Genomic DNA, 25,878 nt, shown 5'->3' with positions numbered 1-25,878 from the left:
ATATAACAAAATTCTAACTTATTTGAATCATATTCCAACCCAATAAAATAGTTTATGATATTTGGATGACTAGGGCAAAACTAATTATAGGTCGACCAATTATGATTTTTCAATACTAATAACAATTATTGGAGGACCAAAAAAAGCCGATAACGATTAAATATATATTTGTAATAATGACAATTACAACAATACTGAATGAACAATGAACACTTATTTTAACTTAATATAATACATAAATAAAATCTAGTCTCAAATAAAAAATGAAACATGCTCAATTTGGTTTAAATAATGCAAAAACACAGTGTTGGAGAAGAAAGTAAAAGTGCAATATGTGCTATGTAAAAAAAAGCTAACGTTTAAGTTCCTTGCTCAGAACATGAGAACATATGAAAGCTGGTGGTTCCTTTTAACATGAGTCTTCAATATTCCCAGGTAAGAAGTTTTAGGTTGTAGTTATTCTAGGAATTATGACGCATCGACTATTTCTCTCTATATCTTCGACTATTGGATGTTCTAATAGGCACTTTAGTATTGCCAGCCTAATCTTAGGAGTTGATAGGCTTGAAGTCACAAACAGCGCTGTGATTCAAGCATTGCTAAGAGCTGCTGGCAAACGCAGTAAAGTTTGAATGAATGTTTACGAGCCTGCTGCTGCCTACCACCGCTCAGTCAGAGTGCTCTATAAAATATCAAATAGACTTAATTATAATAAACATAGAAATATGAGCCTTTGGTCATTAATATGGTCAAATCCGGAAACTATCATTTAGAAAACAAAATGTTTATTCTTTCAGTGAAATACGGAACCGTTCCGTATTTTATCGAACGGGTGGCAACCCTAAGTCTAAATATTGCTGTTACATTGCACAACCTTCAATGTCATAATTATTTAAAATTCTGGCAAATTAGTTCGCAACGAGCCAGGCGGCCCAAACTGTTGCATATACCCTGACTCCACGTGCAATGAACACAAGAGAAGTGACACAATTTCACTAGTTAATATTGCCTGCTAACATGAATTTCTTTTAACTAAATATGCAGGTTGAAAAAAATATATACTTCTGTGTATTGATTTTAAGAAAGGCATTGATGTTTATGGTTAGGTACAGTTGAAGTTGTAAGTTTACATACACTTAGGTCGGAGTCATTAAAACTGGTTTTTCAACCACTCCACAAATTTCATGTTAACAAACTAGTTATGGCTAGGCTAGGTATTTTTCAAGTAATTTTTCCAACAATTGTTTACAGACAGATTATTTCACTGTATCAGAATTCCAGTGGGTCAGAAGTTTACATATACTAAGTTGACTGTGCCTTTAAACAGCTTGGAAAATTCCAGAAAATGATGTCATGACTTTAGAAGCTTCTGCAAATTTTTTATTTTATTTATTTATCCGTTATTTTACCAGGTACGTTGACTGAGAACACGTTCTCATTTGCAGCAACGACCTGGGGAATAGTTACAGGGGAGAGGAGGGGGATGAATGAGCCAATTGAAAACTGGGGATGGTTTGAGGGCCAGATTGGGAATTTAGCCAGGACACCGGGGTTAACACCCCTACTCTTACGATAAGTGCCATGGGATCTTTAATGACCTCAGAGTCAGGACACCCGTTTAGCATCCCATCCGAAAGACGGCACCCTACACAGGGCAGTGTCCTGGGGCATTGGGATATTTTTTTAGACCAGAGGAAAGAGTGCCTCCTACTGGCCCTCCAACACCACTTCCAGCAGCATTTGGTCTCCCATCCAGGAACTGACCAGGACCAACCCTGCTTAGCTTCAGAAGCAAGCCAGCAGTGGTATGCAGGGTGGTATGCTGCTGGCCATAATTGACCACATTTGAGTCAATTGGAGGTGTACTTGTGGATGTATTTCAAGACCTACCTTCAAACTCAGTGCCTCATTGCTTGACATTATGGGAAAATCAAAAGAAATTAGCCAAGTCTGGTTCATCCTTGGGAGCAATTTCCAAACGCCTGAAGATACCACGTTCATCTGTACAAACAATAGTACGCAAGTATAAACACCATGGGACCATGCAGCTGTCATACCGCTCAGAAAGAAGACGCGTTCTGTCTCCTAGAGATGAACGTACTTTGGTGCGAAAAGTGCAAATCAATCCCAGAACAGCAGCAAAGGACCTTGTGAAGATGCTGGAGGAAACAGGTACAAAAGTATCTATATCCACAGTAAAACGAGTCCTATATCGACATAACCTGAAAGGCCGCTCAGCAAGGAAGAAGCCACTGCTCCAAAACTGCCATAAAAAAGCCAGACTACGGTTTGCAACTGCACATGGGGACAAAGATGGTAGTTTTTGGAGAAATATCCTCTGGTCTCATGAAACAAAAATAGAACTGTTTGGCCATAATGACCATCATTATATTTGGAGGAAAAAGGACGCTTGCAAGCCGAAGAACACCATCCCAACCGTGAAGCACGGGGGTGGCAGTATCATCTTTTGGGGGTGCTTTGCTGCAGGAGGGACTGGTGCACTTCACAAAACAGATGGCATCATGAGGGAGGAAAATTATGTGGATATGTTGAAGCAACATCTTAAGACATCAGTCAGGAAGTTCAAGCTTAGTCGCAAATGGGTCTTCCAAATGGACAATGACCAAAACCAAAATGACCAGAACTGAAAAAGCAAGGTATGGAGTGGCCATCACAAAGCCCTAACCTCAATCCTACAGAAATATTGTGGGCAGAACTGAAAAAGTGTGTGTGAGCAAGGAGGCCTACAAATCTGACTCAGTTACACCAGCTCTGTCAGTAGGAATGGACCAAAATTCACCCAACTTATTGTGGGAAGCTTGTGGAAGGCTACCCGAAACGTTTGACTCAAGTTAAACAATTGAAAGGCAATGCTACCAAATACTAATTGAGTGTATGTAAACTTCTGACCCACTGGGAATGTGATGAAAGAAATAAAAGCTGAAATAAATCACTCTACTATTAATCTGACATGTCACATTCTTAAAATAAAGTGGTGATCCTAACTGACCTAAGACAGGGAATTTTTACTAGGATTAAACGTCAGGAATTGTGAAAAACAGTTTAAATGTATTTGGCCGAGGTGTATGTAAAACTTCCCACTTCAACCGTACTATGATTGTGCATTCTTCACGAATGCGCTTTTGTTAGTAGGCTGTGATTCGATGAGAAATTATCAGGCACCGCATCGATTTCACGCAACGCAGGACACGCTAGTTAACCCAGTAATATCATCAACCATGTGTAGTTAACTAGTGATTATGTGAGGATTGATTGTTTTTTTTAATAAGTTAAGTTAAACGCTAGTTAGCAACTTACCTTGGCTTCTTGCTGCACTCGCACAACACGTGGTCAGCCTGCCACACAGTTTCCTCGTGGAATGCAATGTAATCGGTGTCCAAAAAAGCTGATTACCGATTGTTATGAAAACTTGAAAATCGGCCCTACTTAAATCGGCCATGCCGATTAATCGTCGACCTCTAAATAGACTGAAAGACTGAAATGGTGTCCGTCTGTCGTATCATTGTATCTTTGAGTATTACTGAGTGTCGGTAAATGTCCTTGTATCCACTGTCATGTCTGAATCATGTTGCTGGTTCTATTTTCAGACCAATAATAAGACTCCAAGTACCAGTGTTTGACTACCGAGAGACAGGCTGCCTCGGCTGCAATAACCCTTACAATAACCCGTAATACCCCCCCCCCCCATTACCTCTAACGAAACAACACACACACACACGACAGACTCACCTCAGACTCTTTATAGTATCTCTCAGGGATCTCGTCGTAGGCGATATCCACAAAACACACTTCCCTTTCCTGGTCTTTATTTTCACTGTCTGAGAAGATCTGAAAAGAGACAAAAATTCCCCAGAGGTACAGTTAGTGATCTATGACCTCAGGCATCAACAACATCCTCTCTACACAAAACTACACGGCTCACTGATATTGATTGTGCCTCCCAAATCTTTGTGTTATCATTCAAGGCCCTGTTTGTTATTTGACGGAAGCTAGTCTACTTCAGCCAGATTGGTCCGAATATCCACAGGGTCAGATATTTGATTTGATTTATCATTGTCCATATTCGCTAAGCATCTCATAGTAAGAGTGCTGATCCAGGAACAGTTTAGCCTTTTAGATCATTATGAATAAGATTACATGGACGGGGAGGAGACCTGATCCTAGATCGGCACTACTACTCTGAGATGTTTGATACATACAGGCCCTGATCTTAGGTCTTAGATTACGGACCACTTTACCTTAGCTGCTCCACTAGGCTACTGCAGGGACATGTCATTGTGCAACGCAGCCAGAAGGGAGCACTCTAAGCTTGGTGTTGATTGACATCCACTGTACACAGACACACAGACAGACACACAGACAGACACAGACACACAGACAGACACAGACAGACACCTCATATATAGCCACAGGGCAAACAGACACCAATTAGCCACTCTCTGTTTCCATCGTAGGAGCTAGAGGTGTGTGTGAGTGAGAGAGTGCGTGTGAGAGAGAGCTAGGCTCAGTTATAGAGAGGAATACTCCAGTACGTTAGGCCTAAGGGGATGAGTGAACGAATGCTCAGACAGGGCAGAGTGCAACATTTCAAAGTGTGGTTCCAACGTCTATGTTCCACACCATGCTTCCAGCTAGCGGCGGATGTATTGGAAGTTGCCGAGTAGGGATAACTAGTGCACGAATGTCAGGAAATAAGAGCTTCACACCAGTGATCACAACCGAAGAGAGACGGGCTTCACGCTCGTAGCTGTGGGTGGGTATTGTAGCTACGGATGGATATTGTATGGCCTTGCTGCCGAGTCCAGCGGAATAATAACTACATAAAGAAAACTGTACAATTATGTATGACTTAACATAAATTAAATATCATATTTGGAAGCAATATGATCAGTAGATTTTTTTGGTTCAGCTCATGTGCTACATTTGGACTAGTCTCCAATGCCAAAACTTCCGGATGCCCTATGGGTATGCCCTATGGGTATGCCCTATGGGTAGAGGAGGAAGGTTGGGTAGAGGAGGAAGGTTGGGTAGAGGAGGAAGGTTGGGTAGAGGAGGAAGGTTGGGTAGAGGAGGAATGCTGGGTAGAGGAGGAACGTTGGGTAGAGGAGGAACGTTGGGTAGATGAGGAACGTTGGGTAGAGGGGAGAAGAAAGAGGGAGAAAGGACAAGGGAGGTGGAGGGAAGAAAGAGAGTGTGCAAGAATGAATGAAAACGAGCAAGTAAGAGGGAGAGAAAGAAACTATGCAACTGTCTAATGGTGAAGTCTCAAGGAGAAAGAGAGAGATAATGACAACCATAAACCATTAGGAACAGTATTTAAAGCAGTGGCTCTTCTCCAAGCCTAACGGCAGCCCTGCCCTGTCACGGTACCTGATACGACAGTGGAATTGTCAATCACATCCTCTAACCACACCCTCCATTCATACAGACAGAATATGCAGTCTGCTCACACACAAACACTACTCCATTCACACACTGTCATTCACACAGACGCACTTCATTCACACAGACGCACTTCATTCACACAGACGCACTTCATTCACACGTGTATGGATGTATACACAGGCACGCACACAAACACAAACTGAATCCAAACAGACATTCAACCCCTTCTCGGTCAGGAAACGGGACTGTGAGTGCGAGAAAACACATTTTTTACAACCTGACATTATCTTTCCTAACACCGTGAGCACAGAAACACACGGCTGCATATTATTTCATAACGTACAGCATCTTGGCAGAGAAGATTCTGAAATTCGGACCAGATTATACAGTGTCGTAAAAGATGCAGAGCTTGTGCTGCTGGTCAGCCCTGAAGCTGCATTGTCCGTGGAAAGAGTCACATGGGAGCTTTTTAGTGGAACTTGTGCGTGCAAACACATACGTCTGTGTGTCTGTACGCGACACCAAATGTGTACTTGATATGTGCACATGTGTGATATGACTCCAGGCGTGTATGTGTGCGAGTGTGTGTGCACGCACAGGGACACTGGCCAGCAGTTGTTAGAGACGAGAGGTAGGCTGGGGTCGGATTACAGATGTAGAGACCAGAGTGTCTGCCTTTTACATTCAGTCTGCCTAACATCCTCTCCTTTACATTCAGTCTGCCTAACATCCTCTCCTTTACATTCAGTCTGATACAACATCCTCTCCTTTACATTCAGTCTGATACAACATCCTCTCCTTTACATTCAGTCTGCCTAACATCCTCTCCTTTACATTCAGTCTGCCTAACATCCTCTCCTTTACATTCAGTCTGCATAACATCCTCTCCTTTACATTCAGTCTGATATAACATCCTCTCTTTTACATTCAGTCTGATACAACATCCTCTCCTTTAAATTCAGTCTGCATAACATCCTCTCCTTTACATTCAGTCTGATACAACATCCTCTCCTTTACATTCAGTCTGCATAACATCCTCTCCTTTACATTCAGTCTGCCTAACATCCTCTCCTTTACATTCAGTCTGATACAACATCCTCTCCTTTAAATTCAGTGTGATATAACATCCTCTCCTTTACATTCAGTCTGATACAACATCCTCTCCTTTACATTCAGTCTGCATAACATCCTCTCCTTTACATTCAGTCTGCCTAACATCCTCTCCTTTACATTCAGTCTGATACAACATCCTCTCCTTTACATTCAGTCTGCCTAACATCCTCTCCTTTACATTCAGTCTGCCTAACAACCTCTCCTTTACATTCAGTCTGCATAACATCCTTTCCTTTACATGCAGTCTGCCTAACATCCTCTCCTTTACATTCAGTCTGCCTAACATCCTCTCCTTTACATTCAGTCTGCCTAAGATCCTCTCTTTTACATTCAGTCTGCCTAGCATCCCCTCCTTTACATTCAGTCTGCCTAACATCCTCTCCTTTACATTCAGTCTGCATAACATCATCTCCTTTACATTCAGTCTGATATAACATCCTCTCTTTTACATTCAGTCTGCCTAACATCCCCTCCTTTACATTCAGTCTGCCTAACATCCTATTTTACATTCAGTCTGCTTAACATCCCCTCCTTTACATTCAGTCTGCCTAACATCCTCTCTTTTACATTCAGTCTGCCTAACATCCTCTCTTTTACATTCAGTCGGATATAACATCCTCTCCTTTACATTCAGTCTGATATAGCATCATCTCCTTTACATTCAGTCTGATATAGCATCATCTCCTTTACATTCAGTCTGATATAGCATCATCTCCTTTACATTCAGTCTGCCTAACATCCTCTCTTTTACATTCAGTCTGATATAACATCATCTCCTTTACATTCAGTCTGATATAGCATCATCTCCTTTACATTCAGTCTGATATAGCATCATCTTCTTTACATTCAGTCTGATATAGCATCATCTCCTTTACATTCAGTCTGATATAGCATCCCCTCCTTTACATTCAGTCTGATATAGCATCATCTTCTTTACATTCAGTCTGATATAGCATCATCTCCTTTACATTCAGTCTGATATAGCATCCCCTCCTTTACATTCAGTCTGATATAGCATCCCCTCCTTTACATTCAGTCTGCCTAACATCCCCTCCTTTACATTCAGTCTGCCTAACATCCTCTCCTTTACATTGTCTGATATAACATCCTCTCCTTTACATTCAGTCTGATATAGCATCCTCTCCTTTACATTCAGTCCGATATAACATCCTCTCCTTTACATTCAGTCCGATATAACATCCTCTCCTTTACATTCAGTCCGATATAACATCCTCTCCTTTACATTCAGTCTGATATAGCATCCTCTCCTTTACATTCAGTCTGATATAGCATCATCTCCTTTACATTCAGTCTGATATAGCATCATCTCCTTTACATTCAGTCTGATATAACATCCTCTCCTTTACATTCAGTCTGCCTAACATCCTCTCCTTTACATTCAGTCTGATATAGCATCCCCTCCTTTACATTCAGTCTGATATAGCATCCCCTCCTTTACATTCAGTCTGCCTAACATCCCCTCCTTTACATTCAGTCTGCCTAACATCCCCTCCTTTACATTCAGTCTGCCTAACATCCTCTCCTTTACATTGTCTGATATAACATCATCTCCTTTACATTCAATCTGATATAACATCCTCTCTTTTACATTCAGTCTGCCTAACATCCCCTCCTTTACATTCAGTCTGCCTAACATCCTATTTTACATTCAGTCTGCCTAACATCCCCTCCTTTACATTCAGTCTGCCTAACATCCTCTCTTTTACATTCAGTCTGCCTAACATCCTCTCTTTTACATTCAGTCGGATATAACATCCTCTCCTTTACATTCAGTCTGATATAGCATCATCTCCTTTACATTCAGTCTGATATAGCATCATCTCCTTTACATTCAGTCTGATATAGCATCATCTCCTTTACATTCAGTCTGCCTAACATCCTCTCTTTTACATTCAGTCTGATATAACATCATCTCCTTTACATTCAGTCTGATATAGCATCATCTCCTTTACATTCAGTCTGATATAGCATCATCTTCTTTACATTCAGTCTGATATAGCATCATCTCCTTTACATTCAGTCTGATATAGCATCCCCTCCTTTACATTCAGTCTGATATAGCATCCCCTCCTTTACATTCAGTCTGCCTAACATCCCCTCCTTTACATTCAGTCTGCCTAACATCCTCTCCTTTACATTGTCTGATATAACATCCTCTCCTTTACATTCAGTCTGATATAGCATCCTCTCCTTTACATTCAGTCTGATATAACATCCTCTCCTTTACATTCAGTCCGATATAACATCCTCTCCTTTACATTCAGTCCGATATAACATCCTCTCCTTTACATTCAGTCTGATATAGCATCCTCTCCTTTACATTCAGTCTGATATAGCATCATCTCCTTTACATTCAGTCTGATATAGCATCATCTCCTTTACATTCAGTCTGATATAACATCCTCTCCTTTACATTCAGTCTGCCTAACATCCTCTCCTTTACATTCAGTCTGATATAGCATCATCTCCTTTACATTCAGTCTGATATAGCATCCCCTCCTTTACATTCAGTCTGATATAGCATCCCCTCCTTTACATTCAGTCTGCCTAACATCCCCTCCTTTACATTCAGTCTGCCTAACATCCCCTCCTTTACATTCAGTCTGCCTAACATCCTCTCCTTTACATTGTCTGATATAACATCCTCTCCTTTACATTCAGTCTGATATAGCATCCTCTCCTTTACATTCAGTCTGATATAACATCCTCTCCTTTACATTCAGTCCGATATAACATCCTCTCCTTTACATTCAGTCCGATATAACATCCTCTCCTTTACATTCAGTCTGATATAGCATCCTCTCCTTTACATTCAGTCTGATATAGCATCATCTCCTTTACATTCAGTCTGATATAGCATCATCTCCTTTACATTCAGTCTGATATAACATCCTCTCCTTTACATTCAGTCTGATATAGCATCCTCTCCTTTACATTCAGTCTGATATAGCATCCTCTCCTTTACATTCAGTCTGATATAGCATCCTCTCCTTTACATTCAGTCTGATATAGCATCATCTCCTTTACATTCAGTCTGATATAGCATCATCTCCTTTACATTCAGTCTGATATAGCATCATCTCCTTTACATTCAGTCTGATATAATATCCTCTCCTTTACATTCAGTCTGATATAGCATCCTCTCTTTTACATTCAGTCTGCCTAACATCCTCTCCTTTACATTCAGTCTGCCTAACATCCTCTCCTTTACATTCAGTCTGCCTAACATCCTCTCCTTTACATTCAGTCTGCCTAAGTTCCTCTCTTTTACATTCAGTCTGCCTAGCATCCCCTCCTTTACATTCAGTCTGCATAACATCATCTCCTTTACATTCAGTCTGATATAACATCCTCTCTTTTACATTCAGTCTGCCTAGCATCCCCTCCTTTACATTCAGTCTGCCTAACATCCTCTCCTTTACATTCAGTCTGCATAACATCATCTCCTTTACATTCAGTCTGATATAACATCCTCTCTTTTACATTCAGTCTGCCTAACATCCCCTCCTTTACATTCAGTCTGCCTAACATCCTATTTTACATTCAGTCTGCCTAACATCCCCTCCTTTACATTCAGTCTGCCTAACATCCTCTCTTTTACATTCAGTCTGATATAGCATCCTCTCCTTTACATTCAGTCTGATATAGCATCATCTCCTTTACATTCAGTCTGATATAGCATCATCTCCTTTACATTCAGTCTGATATAGCATCATCTCCTTTACATTCAGTCTGATATAATATCCTCTCCTTTACATTCAGTCTGATATAGCATCCTCTCCTTTACATTCAGTCTGATATAGCATCATCTCCTTTACATTCAGTCTGATATAGCATCATCTCCTTTACATTCAGTCTGATATAATATCCTCTCCTTTACATTCAGTCTGATATAATATCCTCTCCTTTACATTCAGTCTGATATAATATCCTCTCCTTTACATTCAGTCTGATATAGCATCCTCTCCTTTACATTCAGTCTGATATAATATCCTCTCCTTTACATTCAGTCTGATATAATATCCTCTCCTTTACATTCAGTCTGATATAATATCCTCTCCTTTACATTCAGTCTGATATAGCATCCTCTCTTTTTACATCTGCAGGGCTTTCACTAACATTGTCTGTCCATGGAAGTGGGACTCACACACGATAAATGACCAGACAGGTTGATGCCCGCCTACTCTCTCTTACGACATTGAGTGGATTTTTCTAAGGCCAAGACTGACAACTCCTTACACACACACACACACACACACACACACACACACACACACACACACACACACACACACACACACACACACACACACGCTTACATAATAGTAGAGATATTGTTCTGTAGAGAAAGGAGTTTGTGAATTGGTAGAGAGAGAAGGACAGGGGTATACATGAAATGGCCTCTTCAATTAGCAGAGCTGCACTTGGCAGACACTGAGGGGCCATAAGGCCCCTATTATGGAATGACTATCATACTGAAGGCCTCAGAGCAACACACACACACGGTCTTCACTCACGTTGTCATTGCTGCCTTTGTTGTCCTCGTATTTCGTCTCTATGTGAATGGAGAACTTGGGCAAGAAAGAACACTGCAAAACAAAACAAACAGAAAATAAATGTCTCAGGTGAGATACTTGAAAATGGTGGAAAAACAACAGCTTTCACCTGAAATTGGTGTTTAGTTTCAGAATGGTTTGTGTGGACATTTAGTCTCTAGACTTCTTGTACCAATATCCCCACCAACTGATGCGTTTGGTTCTTTGTTCAGAAAAGGGGGAGATGAACGTATGGGAGTATGCTCGTGTCGGAGTGGTGTGCATGTACCCCCCCCCCCCCCATGACTCACACACAGCCTTTTATTGCGCCTGAAATGGGCTCCGTCACTGTCAAAGCCATGTCTCCCCTCCACCCCCCTTTCCCCTCCATCCTCTCCTCCTCTCTATATTAAGCCATATGACTCAGTGTGGTGGCATTTATCACTTTCAGAGGATTTGAAAATGCCACAGCTCAAAGGCTTTAGAAGTTTCAGACATTATGTAACAGGTGGCAGACGGTCATCGGTCTTAAACCCTTCTCAGACATTAAAACACAGCTACGGTAGAGTTTTATAATGGGTTGAAACCGATGTTGGTTCTTAACACTTCCTGTGAACTACCAGTGTATAAAGCATCATTTGTATGTATTATGGATCCCCATTAGCTGCCAAGGCAGCAGCTACTCTTCCTGGGTTACAGCAAAATTCAGGCAGTTAATGCAATATTAAAACATTACAATTACAATCCGTCCATGTTGCTGCATTGAATGAGTCCGGACACCCCGCCCACTACTGGACTGCGGTGGCTCTCTTCACAGCTCTGACCAATCAAAAGGAAGGGATACTTACTGTGTACTCTAGAGAGGCAGGCGCAGGAGGGACGCGTGGCAGCAGAGCGGGGAGAAAACACAACACAGATTAGGGCTTTTCAATGACGCGACAACACGGTAGCAACGCAGACAGGTTACGATGTGACACGAGAAACAACCCAGCTCACACATCCAGGAAACGCTTGCTGAACCTTTTCCACGCTCTTTTGAAGAAGCTTTTCTGGGAAATGGTGCTGACCCGACGTTCTAATAACGTTACGAGAATAATAGTCGGACATATGTTATTTCAAAACCAAATGGGGACCGGACAGAAACGTTTTTTGTGGGGGGGGGGGGGGGGGGGGTAGCTAGCCTGGCCATGCTATGAGCTCAGTGCCACAGTAACTGGATTAGGTTGAGGTTAGCCCGGTGCATTTCCGCTAGGGTTACGGTCGATACGTGGTCAGAGTTCATTTCTGACCTAACACAAGCATTAGTGGTGCCTGGTATGAATGGATCCTGGTTCTACAATGAGACGCCGGTGTTGAGCGTGCGCTCACCTGTGATGGTGTAGGGGTAGTAGTTCCAGGCCTTCTCTGTTACGTAGAAGATGTTGGGCACCACTGCTCGAGCCCAGCTGGGCAATTTACTGTAGATAGATAGATAGATAGATAGATAGATAGATAGATAGATAGATAGATAGATAGATAGATAGAGAGAGAGAGAAGAACAGATGGAGAGAGGAGAAGAGATGGAGAGAGGAGAAGAGATGGAGAGGAGGAGAAGAGATGGAGAGAGGAGGAGAAGAGATGGAGAGCGGAGGAGAAGAGATGGAGAGCGGAGGAGAAGAGATGGAGAGCGGAGGAGAAGAGATGGAGAGAGAGGAGAAATGAAAAGCAAGAGAGGAGAAGAGAGAGGGAGAGAGAGAAAGAGAGGAGAGAGAGGGAGAGATGGGAGATGGAGAGAGGAGAGAGATGGAGATGAGAAGAGATGGAGATGAGAGAGATGGAGAGAGAGGAAGAGAAGAGATGGAGAGAGGAGAAGAGATGGAGAGAGGAGAAGAGATGGAGAGAGGAGAAGAAGAGATGGAGAGAGAGGAGAAATGAAAAGCAAGAGAGGAGAAGAGAGAGGGAGAGAGAGAGAGAGAGAAAGAGAGGAGAGATAGAGAGAGGAGAGAGATGGAGAGAGGAGAGAGATGGAGATGAGAGAGGAGAAGAGATGGAGAGAGGAGAGAGATGGAGAGAGGAGAAGAGATGGAGATGGAGAAGAGATGGAGATGGAGATGGAGAAGAGATGGAGAGAGATGGAGAGAGGAGAGAGATGGAGAGAGGAGAGAGATGGAGAGAGGAGAAGAGATGGAGATGGAGAAGAGATGGAGATGGAGAAGAGATGGAGAGAGATGGAGAGAGAGGAGAAATGAAAAGCAAGAGAGGAGAAGAGAGAGAGGAGAAATGAAAAGCAAGAGAGGAGAAGAGAGAGAGGAGAAATGAAAAGCAAGAGAGGAGAAGAGAGGGAGAGATGGAGAAAGAGAGAGAGAGAGAGAGAGAGAGGGAGAGAGGAGAGATGGAGAGAGGAGAGAGATGGAGATGGAGAGAGGAGAAGAGATGGAGAGAGGAGAAGAGATGGAGATGAGGAGAAGAGATGGAGATGGAGAGAGATGGAGATGGAGAGAGGAGAGAGATGGAGAGAGATGGAGAGAGGAGAAGAGATGGAGATGGAGAGAGGAGAAGAGATGGAGAGAGGAGAAGAGATGGAGATGGAGAGAGGAGAAGAGATGGAGAGAGGAGGAGAAGAGATGGAGAGAGAGGAGAAATGAAAAGCAAGAGAGGAGAAGAGAGAGAGGAGAAATGAAAAGCAAGAGAGGAGAAGAGAGGGAGAGATGGAGAAAGAGAGACAGAGACAGAGAGAGAGAGGGAGAGAGGAGAAATGAAAAGCAAGAGAGGAGAAGAGAGGGAGAGATGGTGAAAGAGAGACAGAGACAGAGAGAGAGAGGGAGAGAGGAGAGATGGAGAGAGGAGAGAGATGGATATGGAGAGAGGAGAAGAGATGGCGATGAGGAGAAGAGATGGAGATGGAGAGAGATGGAGATGGAGAGAGGAGAGAGATGGAGATGGAGAGAGATGGAGAGAGGAGAAGAGATGGAGATGGAGAGAGATGGAGAGAGGAGAAGAGATGGAGATGGAGAGAGATGGAGAGAGGAGAAGAGATGGAGAGAGGAGGAAAAGAGATGGAGAGAGATGGAGAGAGAGAGGAGAAATGAAAAGCAAGAGAGGAGAAGAGATGCATCATGTCTGATTAATTGGAGCCATCCTCATTTCTAAAGTTGGAGTGGTTTCTCTTCCTTCCTTGTTTCCTTCTCAAGGTGAGTGGGCGTGTAACAAAAGAAGCTTGAAAATGAAACTAGGAACATTGAAAAAAGATGACGAGAGACAGCAGCACTTACCAGAGCCGTCTATAGCCTCACGACACTGCCTCAATGGGTTTGGGTTTTTTATTACAACGGCAAGGTTCAGTGGGAGAGGTTGAGCTCTCTTTTTCACGCAGGTGCACCGAAACACATGTAAGCCTCCAATCTCTAATAAAAGCTGTAGAAATTCAATTTTCTTTGATCACACATCGATAGAGAAGTCAGCTACATGACTGAGTGTGTGGCGACAGCTGATATGAAAAGAAACAAAAACGCCAAAGAAATGTTGACAGGCCGACTATTCACAGCCTGTCCCCCAAAAGCAAATGACTGTCACTCCATCTGCTCATCTTCTCTCATTCTTCTTTTAAAACAATCCCTCGTGCCCGTCCACACATTGGTACGTTACACTGCGCCCGCCGAGCTCTGAAAGCGGTGGTAAGGTATCGCTATCCCCACACCCCACACTTTTCACACCTCACCCATTTCCTACAGTATTTAAAGACTCTGGCAGGGAAACCAGTCATTTGCGCTTAAGTTCGGAAAGTGTGGACTAGTGTGTGTGTGTGTGTGTGTGTGTGTGTGTGCCCGCAAAGTAAACCCACTCATTTTATTCCAGCACAAAATTAACTATCCGAGTCAATGTGTAAATGAAGACCATTGAAATAATGAATTCCTAAATTCATGTTTAAAGTTAAGAGGTTATTCAAGCCAGAACAATAATCTAGCGAATCAGAAAGGTGATTGAGTGCTGGGGACCATGACGCAATGCCCACTGGCTTCAATTTCCTGCTTGCTTTGGAATGTTAGGGCCAGTGTATTTCTATTAAATAAATCACATCTGTCCTGTTCTTGTTGTGATGCACGAGACATAACTGGCCCTAAACTAAATGGTCTTCTATTCCACTTAGAATGTTCTTCTCATCTTCAAATCATTTTCCATGACATTTATGTTTTCCCGACAGAAAGGCCTTGGTTTGCACGGAGGGTTGAGAAGAGCTGGCGGATTCAGTGCGTCTAGGAGTAGTCTCTCCCTCCCACGTTCTCCTCTCTCTCCCTCCCACGTTCTCCTCTCTCTCCCTCCCACGTTCTCCTCTCTCTCTCCCTCCCACGTTCTCCTCTCTCTCTCCCTCCCACCTTCTCCGCTCTCTCTCTCTCTCTCTCCCACCTTCTCCTCTCTCTCTCTCTCTCTCTCTCCCACGTTCTCCTCTCTCTCTCTCCCACGTTCTCCTCTCTCTCTCTCCTCTCTCTCTCTCTCTCTCCCTCCCTCCCTCCTTACATAAGGCAGACACCTGGTTCACTAAGCCTGAGATGGATGTTTATGGAGAGGTTGCACTTGTAGTAGTCAACATGGACACACACACACACACACACACACACACACGGCTGAAAGGCACCCATCTGCTGTAAAGAACTAGAGCAGGGGGGAGTGTGTTTAAGAGGTGGTAGGGGCTTAGGTAACTGCAGCCGTGGTTGCACAATGAGTGGAGAGTTAACATATGCACACACACACTGTCCCTGCTGTTGCTCAACCTCACTAGATAATTCCCTCATCGTCATACTGTGTCCTCTGATGTACTGTGTCACCATTAAGACAGTACTTCACGTGTTCACCCCTTCTCTTACAATAATGAAAGGTGAAGGTTTTCCTCCTGGGAGTTGGGTAGTGACAAATTGTTATGATCGTAGTACTGTAGTCTATAGCCAGTCCTTATTCAAACTGTACGTGATGTATTCCCATGACAGATTCAAGCGGGACGGACTGTCATAAGACCTGACCCAAGGATGTGTCGTTTTGAAGAGCCTGCAGCAGGTTTTTTTATGATCATGTTAAAATATGTCTCCTGAATATGCATATCTCTCTCTCTCTCTCGTCTCCCTGTTCTTCTCCCTCTCTCTCGTCTCCCTGTTCTTCTCCCTCTCTCTCTCTCGTCTCCCTGTTCTTCTCTCTCTCTCTCTCTCTCTCTCGTCTCCCTGTTTTTCTCTCTCTCTCTCTCTCTCGTCTCCCTGTTCTTCTCTCTCTCTCTCTCTCTCTCTCTCTCTCTCTCTCGTCTCCCTGTTCTTCTCTCTCTCTCTCTCTCGTCTCCCTGTTCTTCTCTCTCTCTCTCTCTCGTCTCCCTGTTCTTCTCTCTCTCTCTCGTCTCCCTGTTCTTCTCTCTCTCTCTCGTCTCCCCGTTCTTCTCTCTCTCTCTCGTCTCCCCGTTCTTCTCTCTCTCTCGTCTCCCTGTTCTTCTCTCTCTCTCTCTCGTCTCCCTGTTCTTCTCTCCCTCTCTCGTCTCCCTGTTCTTCTCTCCCTCTCTCGTCTCCCTGTTCTTCTCTCTCTCTCTCTCGTCTCCCTGTTCCCCTCTCTCTCGTCTCCCTGTTCCCCTCTCTCTCGTCTCCCTGTTCCCCTCTCTCTCGTCTCCCTGTTCCCCTCTCTCTCGTCTCCCTGTTCCCCTCTCTCTCGTCTCCCTGTTCTTCTCTCTCTCTCTCTCTCTCTCTCTCTCTCGTCTCCCTGTTCTTCTCCCTCTCTCTCTCTCGTCTCCCTGTTCTTCTCCCTCTCTCTCTCTCTCGTCTCCCTGTTCTTCTCCCTCTCTCTCTCTCTCGTCTCCCTGTTCTTCTCCCTCTCTCTCGTCTCCCTGTTCTTCTCCCTCTCTCTCTCTCGTCTCCCTGTTCTTCTCTCTCGTCTCCCTGTTCTTCTCTCTCTCTCTCTCTCTCCTTCCCCCGGTCTCTCTCTCTCCTCTGTGTCCCTCTGTTCCCCTCCTTCACTCTCTAGGATGAGCTGTACAGCAGGGCAGACCCTGCGGACTCAGCACCTTTAGGTCCCGGGCATCCTGATCGCTGACACAGGTATTTGCGATGAAATCTAGCTCTCTCTGTCCGTAGATCTTGCACTTAGGAAGTTTCTGTCCTTGGATGCTCAGCGATGCGCTGGGAAGGTCACGCACACACACACACACACACGCACGGCTGAGAGCCAAGAAGTGAAGGGGGAGTATTGTGTGTTGCACAGCTGTGAGGGCTGAGTAACTCGGGGCAACGCCACAGCAGCAGTCTGTCATGCGAAGCCTCGAGTGTGTGAGGAACAACACTGTCGGCATTCCAAATGGCACCCTATTCCCTACATAGTGCCCTAAACCTATAGATGACATTCTCCCCCCCCCCCCCGGGTTTTATTTTCAGTAGAAGAGCAGCCCCCGCATCATGTTTTGGCATACAACCCTTGACCACAGATTGTACCTTTAACGTGGGTGGATGACGGCCACTCACCTGTTGAGGTAGACACGTTTCTCAGTGAACTGACCCTGACCGTGGGCGGGGTCCTCAAACGGTTCATTCTGGACCACCTCCACCCCTTCGCCGCGGTCACTCTGCTCATGGCTGTGTTTGCTGATCATATATAGCTGACCAATCCTGTACTGGAGAGAACAGAGGGAGACTATGTTTAGGGTACGACCGCCGACATGAACACGCTCCGTTTAACAAAAGGAATTTAATACAGCTGATCCGAGTCCTGTAAAACGGAGGAAACAGAGAGGTGGACCCGACCGTGACGTGAACATTAACAGGCGTGACTAGGAAGAACACGCGTGGATTCTAAAACAGGGCCTTTGGAAAGTATTCACACACAACATCTACACAACATATTGTGTAATGTCAGAAAAAAAAAAAAAAAAAAATGTAAATAAACACTTGATTACTTTTTTTTTCTTCTTCCCTCTATTGTGTTATTGACTGTATGTTTGTTTATGTGTAACTCTGTGTTGTTGTTTGTGTCGCACTGCTTTGCTTTATCTTGGCCAGGTCACAGTTGTAAATGAGAACTTGTTCTCAACTTGCCTACCTGGTTAAATAATAATAATAATACTTTTTTAATTAGATAAGTATTCAACCCCGAGTCAACACGTGAGAATCACCTTTGGCAGCCATTACAGCGGTGTCTGTGAGAGCTTTGCAAACCTGGATTGTACAATATTTGCCCATATTTTTTTTTTTAAGTATTCAAGCTCTGTTAAGTTGGCTGTTGATCATTTCTAAACAGCCATTTTCAAGTCTTGCCATAGATTTTCAAGCCGATTTAAGTCAAAACTGTAACCAGGCCACTCAAGCATTCTTGGCAAGTAACTCCAGTGTATATTTGGCCTTGCGTTTTCGGTTATTGTCCTGCTGAAAAGTGGATTTGTCTGGAGGAAACAGAGAGGGGACCAGACCAGAGAAGGGTTAGGCTTATGCCAGCAGCATGAACATGTTCAGCAACAGAATAAAACAAATAAGAGAGAGTTCAACCGACAACCACACAGATATGATCATCTCCTATGACACGTCAACACCAGATAAATGGCGGTTTCTGTTTTTGTGAGCTTTAAAAAAAAAAATCGGTCACAAATGCTTTATTAAAACAGTTGAGTTTGAGGTAGATTTCATTTCACCCTTCAGGATGTCAACCACCAACACTTTCAAGTCATTGTTTTCAGGGCTCTTGCCCTTTCCTTTGAAGACGACTAGAAAGACCACCAGTGAAGTGCTTCTGAGACTTCCTGACCAATCTATTGAGGCTTTAATAATTCAAGGTTAATCCACAAAGACTGGCTTTTGATCAGAGCTGCTATCCCAGAGCAAGAGACAAAGGATGGAAAGAGAAGAGGAGGTGGGAGGGGGTAGGCAGAGAGAGGAAAGGACAACGAGAGATGGAGAGGGAGGGGAGGGTGGGGCTGGGAAAGGAGTGGAAAGATACAGAGGGAAAGAGAGGGGGCAGAGAGGTTGGGAGAAGAGGGAAGGCATTAGAAAGACAAAGGGGAAAGATAAAGATGGGAAGAGGATTGAGAAAAAGAGCCGGCAGAGAGAGAACGATAGGCAGAGAGAGAGGCTGAACGAAGAACCAGGATAGGCAGAGAGAGAGGATGAACAAAGAACCAGGATAGGCAGAGAGAGAGGATGAACGAAGAACCAGGATAGGCAGAGAGAGAGGATGAACGAAGAACCAGGATAGGCAGAGAGAGAGGATGAACGAAGAACCAGGATAGGCAGAGAGAGAGGATGAACGAAGAACCAGGATAGGCAGAGAGAGAGGATGAACGAAGAACCAGGATAGGCAGAGAGAGAGGATGAACGAAGAACCAGGATAGGCAGAGAGAGAGGATGAACGAAGAACCAGGATAGGCAGAGAGAGAGGATGAACGAAGAACCAGGATTAGCAGAGAGAGAGAGAGAGAGGATGAACGAAGAACCAGGATAGGCAGAGAGAGAGGATGAATGAAGAACCAGGATTAGCACAGAGAGAGAGAGAGAGAGAGAGGATGAACGAAGAACCAGGATTGGCAGAGAGAGAGAGAGAGAGAGAGAGAGAGAGGATGAACGAAGAACCAGGATAGGCAGAGAGAGAGGATGAACGAAGAACCAGGATAGGCAGAGAGAGAGGATGAACGAAGAACCAGGATTGGCAAAGAGAGGATGAACGAAGAACCAGGATTGGCAGAGAGAGAGGAACGAAGAACCAGGATTAGCAGAGAGAGAGAGAGAGAGGATGAATGAAGAACCAGGATAGGCAGAGAGAGGATGAACGAAGAACCAGGATTAGCAGAGAGAGAGAGATGACGAATGAAGAACCAGGATAGGCAGAGAGAGAGAGAAGAGAGAGAGGATGAACGAAGAACCAGGATTAGCAGAGAGAGAGGATGAACGAAGAACCAGGATTAGCAGAGAGAGAGGATGAACAAAGAACCAGGATTAGCAGAGAGAGAGGAACGAAGAACCAGGATTAGCAGAGAGAGAGAGAGAGAGGATGAATGAAGAACCAGGATAGGCAGAGAGAGGATGAACGAAGAACCAGGATTAGCAGAGAGAGAGAGATGACGAATGAAGAACCAGGATAGGCAGAGAGAGAGAGAGAAGAGAGAGAGGATGAACGAAGAACCAGGATTAGCAGAGAGAGAGGATGAACGAAGAACCAGGATTAGCAGAGAGAGAGGATGAACAAAGAACCAGGATTAGCAGAGAGGATGAACGAAGAACCAGGATTGGCAGAGAGAGGATGAACGAAGAACCAGGATTAGCAGAGAGAGAGGATGAACAAAGAACCAGGATAGGCAGAGAGAGAGAGAGAGGATGAACGAAGAACCAGGATAGGCAGAGAGAGAGAGAGGATGAACGAAGAACCAGGATAGGCAGAGAGAGAGAGAGGATGAATGAAGAACCAGGATTGGCAGAGAGAGAGAGAGAGGATGAATGAAGAACCATGATTGGCAGAGAGAGAGAGAGGATGAATGAAGAACCAGAATTGGCAGAGAGAGAGAGAGAGGATGAATGAAGAACCAGGATTGGCAGAGAGAGAGAGCGGATGAATGAAGAACCAGGATTGGCAGAGAGAGAGAGAGGATGAATGAAGAACCAGGATTGGCAGAGAGAGAGAGAGGATGAATGAAGAACCAGGATAGGCAGAGAGAGGATGAACGAAGAACCAGGATTAGCAGAGAGAGAGAGAGAGGACGAATGAAGAACCAGGATAGGCAGAGAGAGAGAGAGGATGAACGAAGAACCAGGATAGGCAGAGAGAGAGAGAGGATGAATGAAGAACCAGGATTGGCAGAGAGAGAGAGAGAGGATGAATGAAGAACCAGGATTGGCAGAGAGAGAGAGAGGATGAATGAAGAACCAGAATTGGCAGAGAGAGAGAGAGGATGAACGAAGAACCAGGATTGGCAGAGAGAGAGAGCGGATGACTGAAGAACCAGGATTGGCAGAGAGAGAGAGAGGATGAATGAAGAACCAGGATTGGCAGAGAGAGAGAGAGAGGATGAATGAAGAACCAGGATTGGCAGAGAGAGAGGATGATAAATGGAGGGAAAGAGAGATAAGACATTCAGGAGAGCGAGGGAGAAGTTGGAGAGCGGCAGCACGAGAAAAAGTGGAGTAGAGGTAGAGGACATGCTGAGATGATACTGAACGACGCTAATCCTCTTATCTGTGGCCAGCTGAGAACAAGTGACGCCCTCCACTCATCCCCTGCTGAGTCACTCCTCTACCGCATCCCCCTCTCCACTCATCCTCCACGCATGACCTGCCAGGCTGCTGCTCAGTAAAGCTTTGGGGAAGAAGAGAGGAGGAAGAGGGGAAAGGGGAAGAGGAGACGGGGATTGCAGTGGAAGAGGGGGTTGAGGTTTCTAACTTTTCCATCGGCACTTAAGGTGTTGAGGAAGCTGAAGGATTGACCCCAAAAGCCCAAAATGGTGTCAAAGATCACCAAGGGTCCTCGAGTGTCACAGTTTTCAGGATGCATAGGCAGCACGCACACACACACACACACACGACACACACACTGCCCAACAGCAATCATCTGAAAGTTTGTCACATTGCAGTAGAAGCCACTTTGTCCAGCTCTTTAAACTACAACCACTTCCCACCCTCCATTCCGTGACCTCCACGGTCAGCTGGTTTCTCCTTTAACCTTGCAAAGATTGGAGACTGCACCGGAATGACTCCCTCCATTCCTCACCAGCCGGAACCCAAGGTCTCCCAGGGGCTATGGAGAGTGAGCTTGAGTCAGAAATGGATGCCTCAGCACAAAAGTGCACTCAGGAACCACCTACAGTAGCACATTGCTGCACATTGCAGCCCGAGACGCAATCAATTATTAAGACCGGTGTCGCCCGCGTGGGTGAGACATATCACAGACAGGGTGGATGGGGGACACTGCCATGTCATCATCCAAGGCCAGGAGTGTCCCTTTGGGGGGTGGGGAGCAGGAAAGCAGTCCTGGCTGGATGTCTAACAGGAACACAGAGAATCCTCGGAGAGGATGTCCATCTTAATGAGTGGATTGACACACTCGTGTGGCTTTAGCTCAATCCCCTCTTTCTTGCCGATATAAAGTTTGAGTTTATTCCATAACGTGGAGCTTGTGAAAGCGGTCTTTTTCTACACGCAATTGGCTGCAAAACGCAAACCGTGTGAGCTACAAACTAGTAGTCGTCACCACCACCATCAAAAGGGGAGACTCTCACGAACATGAATGTTGTTCTGCTTTACGACGCACACAAGCATCATGGGAGTCCTCTGAAGGTAACCCATTACCGGGCTGTAAAAATGGCAAAAAGTGAATAGGGGGTAAAATGTGCCACAAATAAGGTGCCCAAACATGGGTAAAAAAATGTAATTACAATCCCTGATCTCTCTCAGATATAGGACAGGCACTTCAAAACCTTATTCCTTATGATTTATTTTTGGATTGCCTGTTTTTGCCATGTACAAAAATGTGCTATATTCAATGTGCTTCTATGGGCTATAGTAGTAAAGGGCAAATTCAATGTTTCATCAAATATATATATATATATATATATATATATATGTTTTTATACCTACAGGGCCTTACAATTCTAAATCAAATGGATAAATTATTAAATTTTATGATCATCTTAAAACAATTCCATATGTAAACTTAGTATATATTGCAATCTAAGGGGCTTAGACCTACAGGAGTTTGGGCGACTGACTTCATATGGCCCAAACTGGAGAAGTACAGTAGGAAAAGTGGGTAGGGCCTACAGTGAACACCATTCAGGTATGTGGACACCTGCTTGTCGAACATCTAATTCTAAAATCATGGGCATTAATTTGGAGTTGGTCCCCCCCTTTGCTACTATAACAGCCTCCACTTTCCACTCCAAGGCTTTCCACCTGATTTTGGAACATTGCTGTGGGGACTTGCTTCCATTTAGCCACAAGAGCATTAGTGTGGTCGGGCACTGATTTTGGGCGATTAGGCCTGGCTTGCAGTCGGCGTTCCAATTCATCCCAAAGGTGTTCGATGGGGTTCAGGTCAGGGCTCTGTATAGGCCAGTCAAGTTCTTCCACATCAATCTCAACAAACCACTTCTGTATGCACAGACCATTATTCCTCCTCCAAGCTTTACAGTTGGCACTATTCATTGGGGCAGGCAGCATTCTCATGGCATCCGCCAAACCCAGATTCGTCCACCGGACTTGCCAGATGGTGAAGCGTGATTCATCACTCCAGAGACAGGTTTCCACTGCTTCAGAGTCCAATGGCGACATGCTTTACACCACTCCAGCCGATGCTTGGCATTGCGCATGGTGATCTTAGGCTTGTGTGTGGCTGCTCGGCCATGGAAACCCATTTCATGAAGCTTCCGACGAACAGTTCTTGAATTGACGTTGCTTCCAGGCAGTTTGGAACTCAGTAGTGAGTGTTGTGAGGACAGATCGTCTTGACACGCTACGCACTTCAGCGGTCCCGTTTCGTGAGCTTGTGTGGCTTACCACTTCGAAGACGAGCCATTGTTCCACTTCACAATAACAACACTTACAGTTGACTAGGGCAGCTCTAGCAGGGCTGTCACTGGACTCGTCAGTCACTGGACTCTTCAGTGAGGCCATTCTACTGCCAATGTCGGTCTAAAGAGAATCCATGGCTGTGTGCTCGATTTTATACACCTGTCAGCGACAGGTGTGGCTGGAATCCACTCATTTGAAGGTTGCCCACATACTTTTGTATATACAAAAGTATCATACCCCCACAAAAATACTAACCTCCCCTGTTATTGTAATGGTGAGAGGACGGCATGTCTTGGGGGTATGATATTTGTGCGTCTAACTTTCTCACTCATCACTATTCACGATTCATTCAGGATTATCCGTAATCATGTGTTTAGCAGAGCTTATTTATAATAAAAGTGACTTCAAAATGACAATACATTATTTACCATTCATTTCTGAATCCGGCCCAAAATAATCTGTAATGCAACAAAACAAAACAGAAAACGCACCCAACAAGTTCGTAGAGATACAAGCTTGATGTAGTCATTGTGTGCTAGGAATATGGGACCAAATACTTAACTTGGTACTACTTTAATACAAATACATATGTGACTTGGTCCCAATACATTTGGTGTCCTAAAATGGGGGGAGAAGACTATGTACAAAAAATGCTGTAATTTCTTAACGGTTCATCTGATATGAATGGAAATACGCCTCAAATGAAAGTTCTCACAACAAAACATATTTAATTGAACTGTTGACAGCCCCTCTCACTGTGTTCTCAATAAAGGAATGAAGGAGAGAGGGGAGGAGATGGAAACGCATGGTGGTGAGATATTATGTAGCTAAAAAGGGTAATGTGTCAGCCTATTAATTATGAGAATATAATGCGCTATTACCGAGGCTATTCAAAATCAAATACAAATTCACTATACTTGTAGGCGAACTACGTAAGCCGCCCTGCACAATCAGTGAACCAACAGCATCGCCTAGGCCTCTCCGTTTTCTCCCAGACAAAAAGTTTGGTGCTTAGCATAAGGTAACCAGTCCATCCATGTGCAGCTCATCCTAGTGAGTGAAGGAGAGTGAGTGACAGAGTGAGTGACAGAGTGAGTGACAGAGTGAGTGACAGAGTGAGTGACAGAGTGAGTGACAGAGTGAGTGACAGAGTGAGTGACAGAGTGAGTGAGAGTGAGAGAGAGAGAGAGAGAGAGAGAACAGAGGGACACAGAGGAGAGAGAGAAAGAGAACTGAGGGACACAGAGGAGAGAGAGAGAGACAGACAAACCGGGGGAAGGAGGGGAACAGAGGGACACAGAGGAGAGAGAGACCGGGGGAAGGAAGGGAACAGAGGGACACAGAGGAGAGAGAAAGAGAGGGGTAACCAGGTAACCAGTCCAGTCCATATGCGGGAGCACTGGTTGGTTGGCCCAATTGAGGAAGTATGTACATGAATGTATAGTTAAAGTGACTATGCATATATGATAAACAGAGTAGCAGCAATGTAAAAAGAGGGGTTGGGGAGGGGCACACAATGCAAATAGTCTGGGTAGTCATTTGATTACCTGTTCATTGATTACCTGTCTTATGGCTTGGGTGTAAAAACTGTTGAGAAGCCTTTTTGTCCTAGACTTGGCACTCAGGTACCGCTTGCCATGCAGTAGTAGAGAGAACACTATGACTGGGGTGGCTGGGGTCTTTTACAATTTTTAGGGCCTTCCTCTGATGCCGCCTGGTGCTGAGGTCCTGGATGGCAGGAAGCTTGGCCCCAGTGATGTACTGGACCGTACGCACCACCCTCTGTAGTGCCTTGCAGTCAGAGGCCGAGCAATTGCCGTACCAGGCAGTGATGCAACCAATCATTATTTTAATTCCGTTTTTTGGATGAGCTTGTGCTTTTATATAGGCCTATGCGTATGCATAAGCTCTAATATGTATGTGGATATTTTTAATGAATCATTATCTTAGAAAGCGCTGTCCATTTCATTGTGTTAGGCTTTGAAACAACATCCACAACGACCATGTTTCCCACTCAGTTCAACCTGTTGAACTTCTTTCTTCAAATTGATCAATCACAGTGAGGTGAGCTTTAAAAGCACATTCTGTTTTGATGATACTTATTTGATGTGATTTTCCATCTCACTTGCATTGACGTCAGAGTGGCTCGAAGGACAAAAGAGCCTCGAGTGCCAGGCCATTAGCGACCTGATGATCATTAGCAAGTTGGGTACTGCCAACATATGTCCAGAGTGCATAAGAGGAGAAAACCGGGACTCAACGGTCATGTGGAATTTTACTAGTCAGGACTCATGATGACTGCCAGTGTGGTGGCAATA

At 44.4% G+C, this 25,878-nt stretch overlaps 1 protein-coding gene across 2 annotated transcripts in view; it reads right to left on the bottom strand.

Annotated features, from left to right (window-relative positions):
- pitpnc1a (phosphatidylinositol transfer protein cytoplasmic 1a) overlaps positions 1-25,878 on the bottom strand; it is a 75,993-nt gene that overhangs the window by 4,327 nt on the left and 45,788 nt on the right. For both annotated transcript variants that reach the window (XM_036940646.1, XM_036940647.1), the window contains exons 2-6: positions 17,540-17,688; positions 12,444-12,532; positions 11,924-11,931; positions 11,058-11,129; positions 3,751-3,849 (exon numbers count right to left, since the gene is read on the bottom strand). In XM_036940646.1, coding sequence (XP_036796541.1) covers positions 3,751-3,849; positions 11,058-11,129; positions 11,924-11,931; positions 12,444-12,532; positions 17,540-17,688 — 417 coding nt within the window. The remainder of the gene's footprint in view (positions 1-3,750; positions 3,850-11,057; positions 11,130-11,923; positions 11,932-12,443; positions 12,533-17,539; positions 17,689-25,878) is intronic.

The sequence above is a fragment of the Oncorhynchus mykiss genome, chromosome 13 (genome assembly GCF_013265735.2).
Source record: "Oncorhynchus mykiss isolate Arlee chromosome 13, USDA_OmykA_1.1, whole genome shotgun sequence".
Lineage (NCBI taxonomy): Eukaryota > Metazoa > Chordata > Actinopteri > Salmoniformes > Salmonidae > Oncorhynchus > Oncorhynchus mykiss.
The sequence above is the reverse complement of the archived record's forward strand: the minus strand, read 5'-3'. Positions and strand labels throughout refer to the sequence as shown.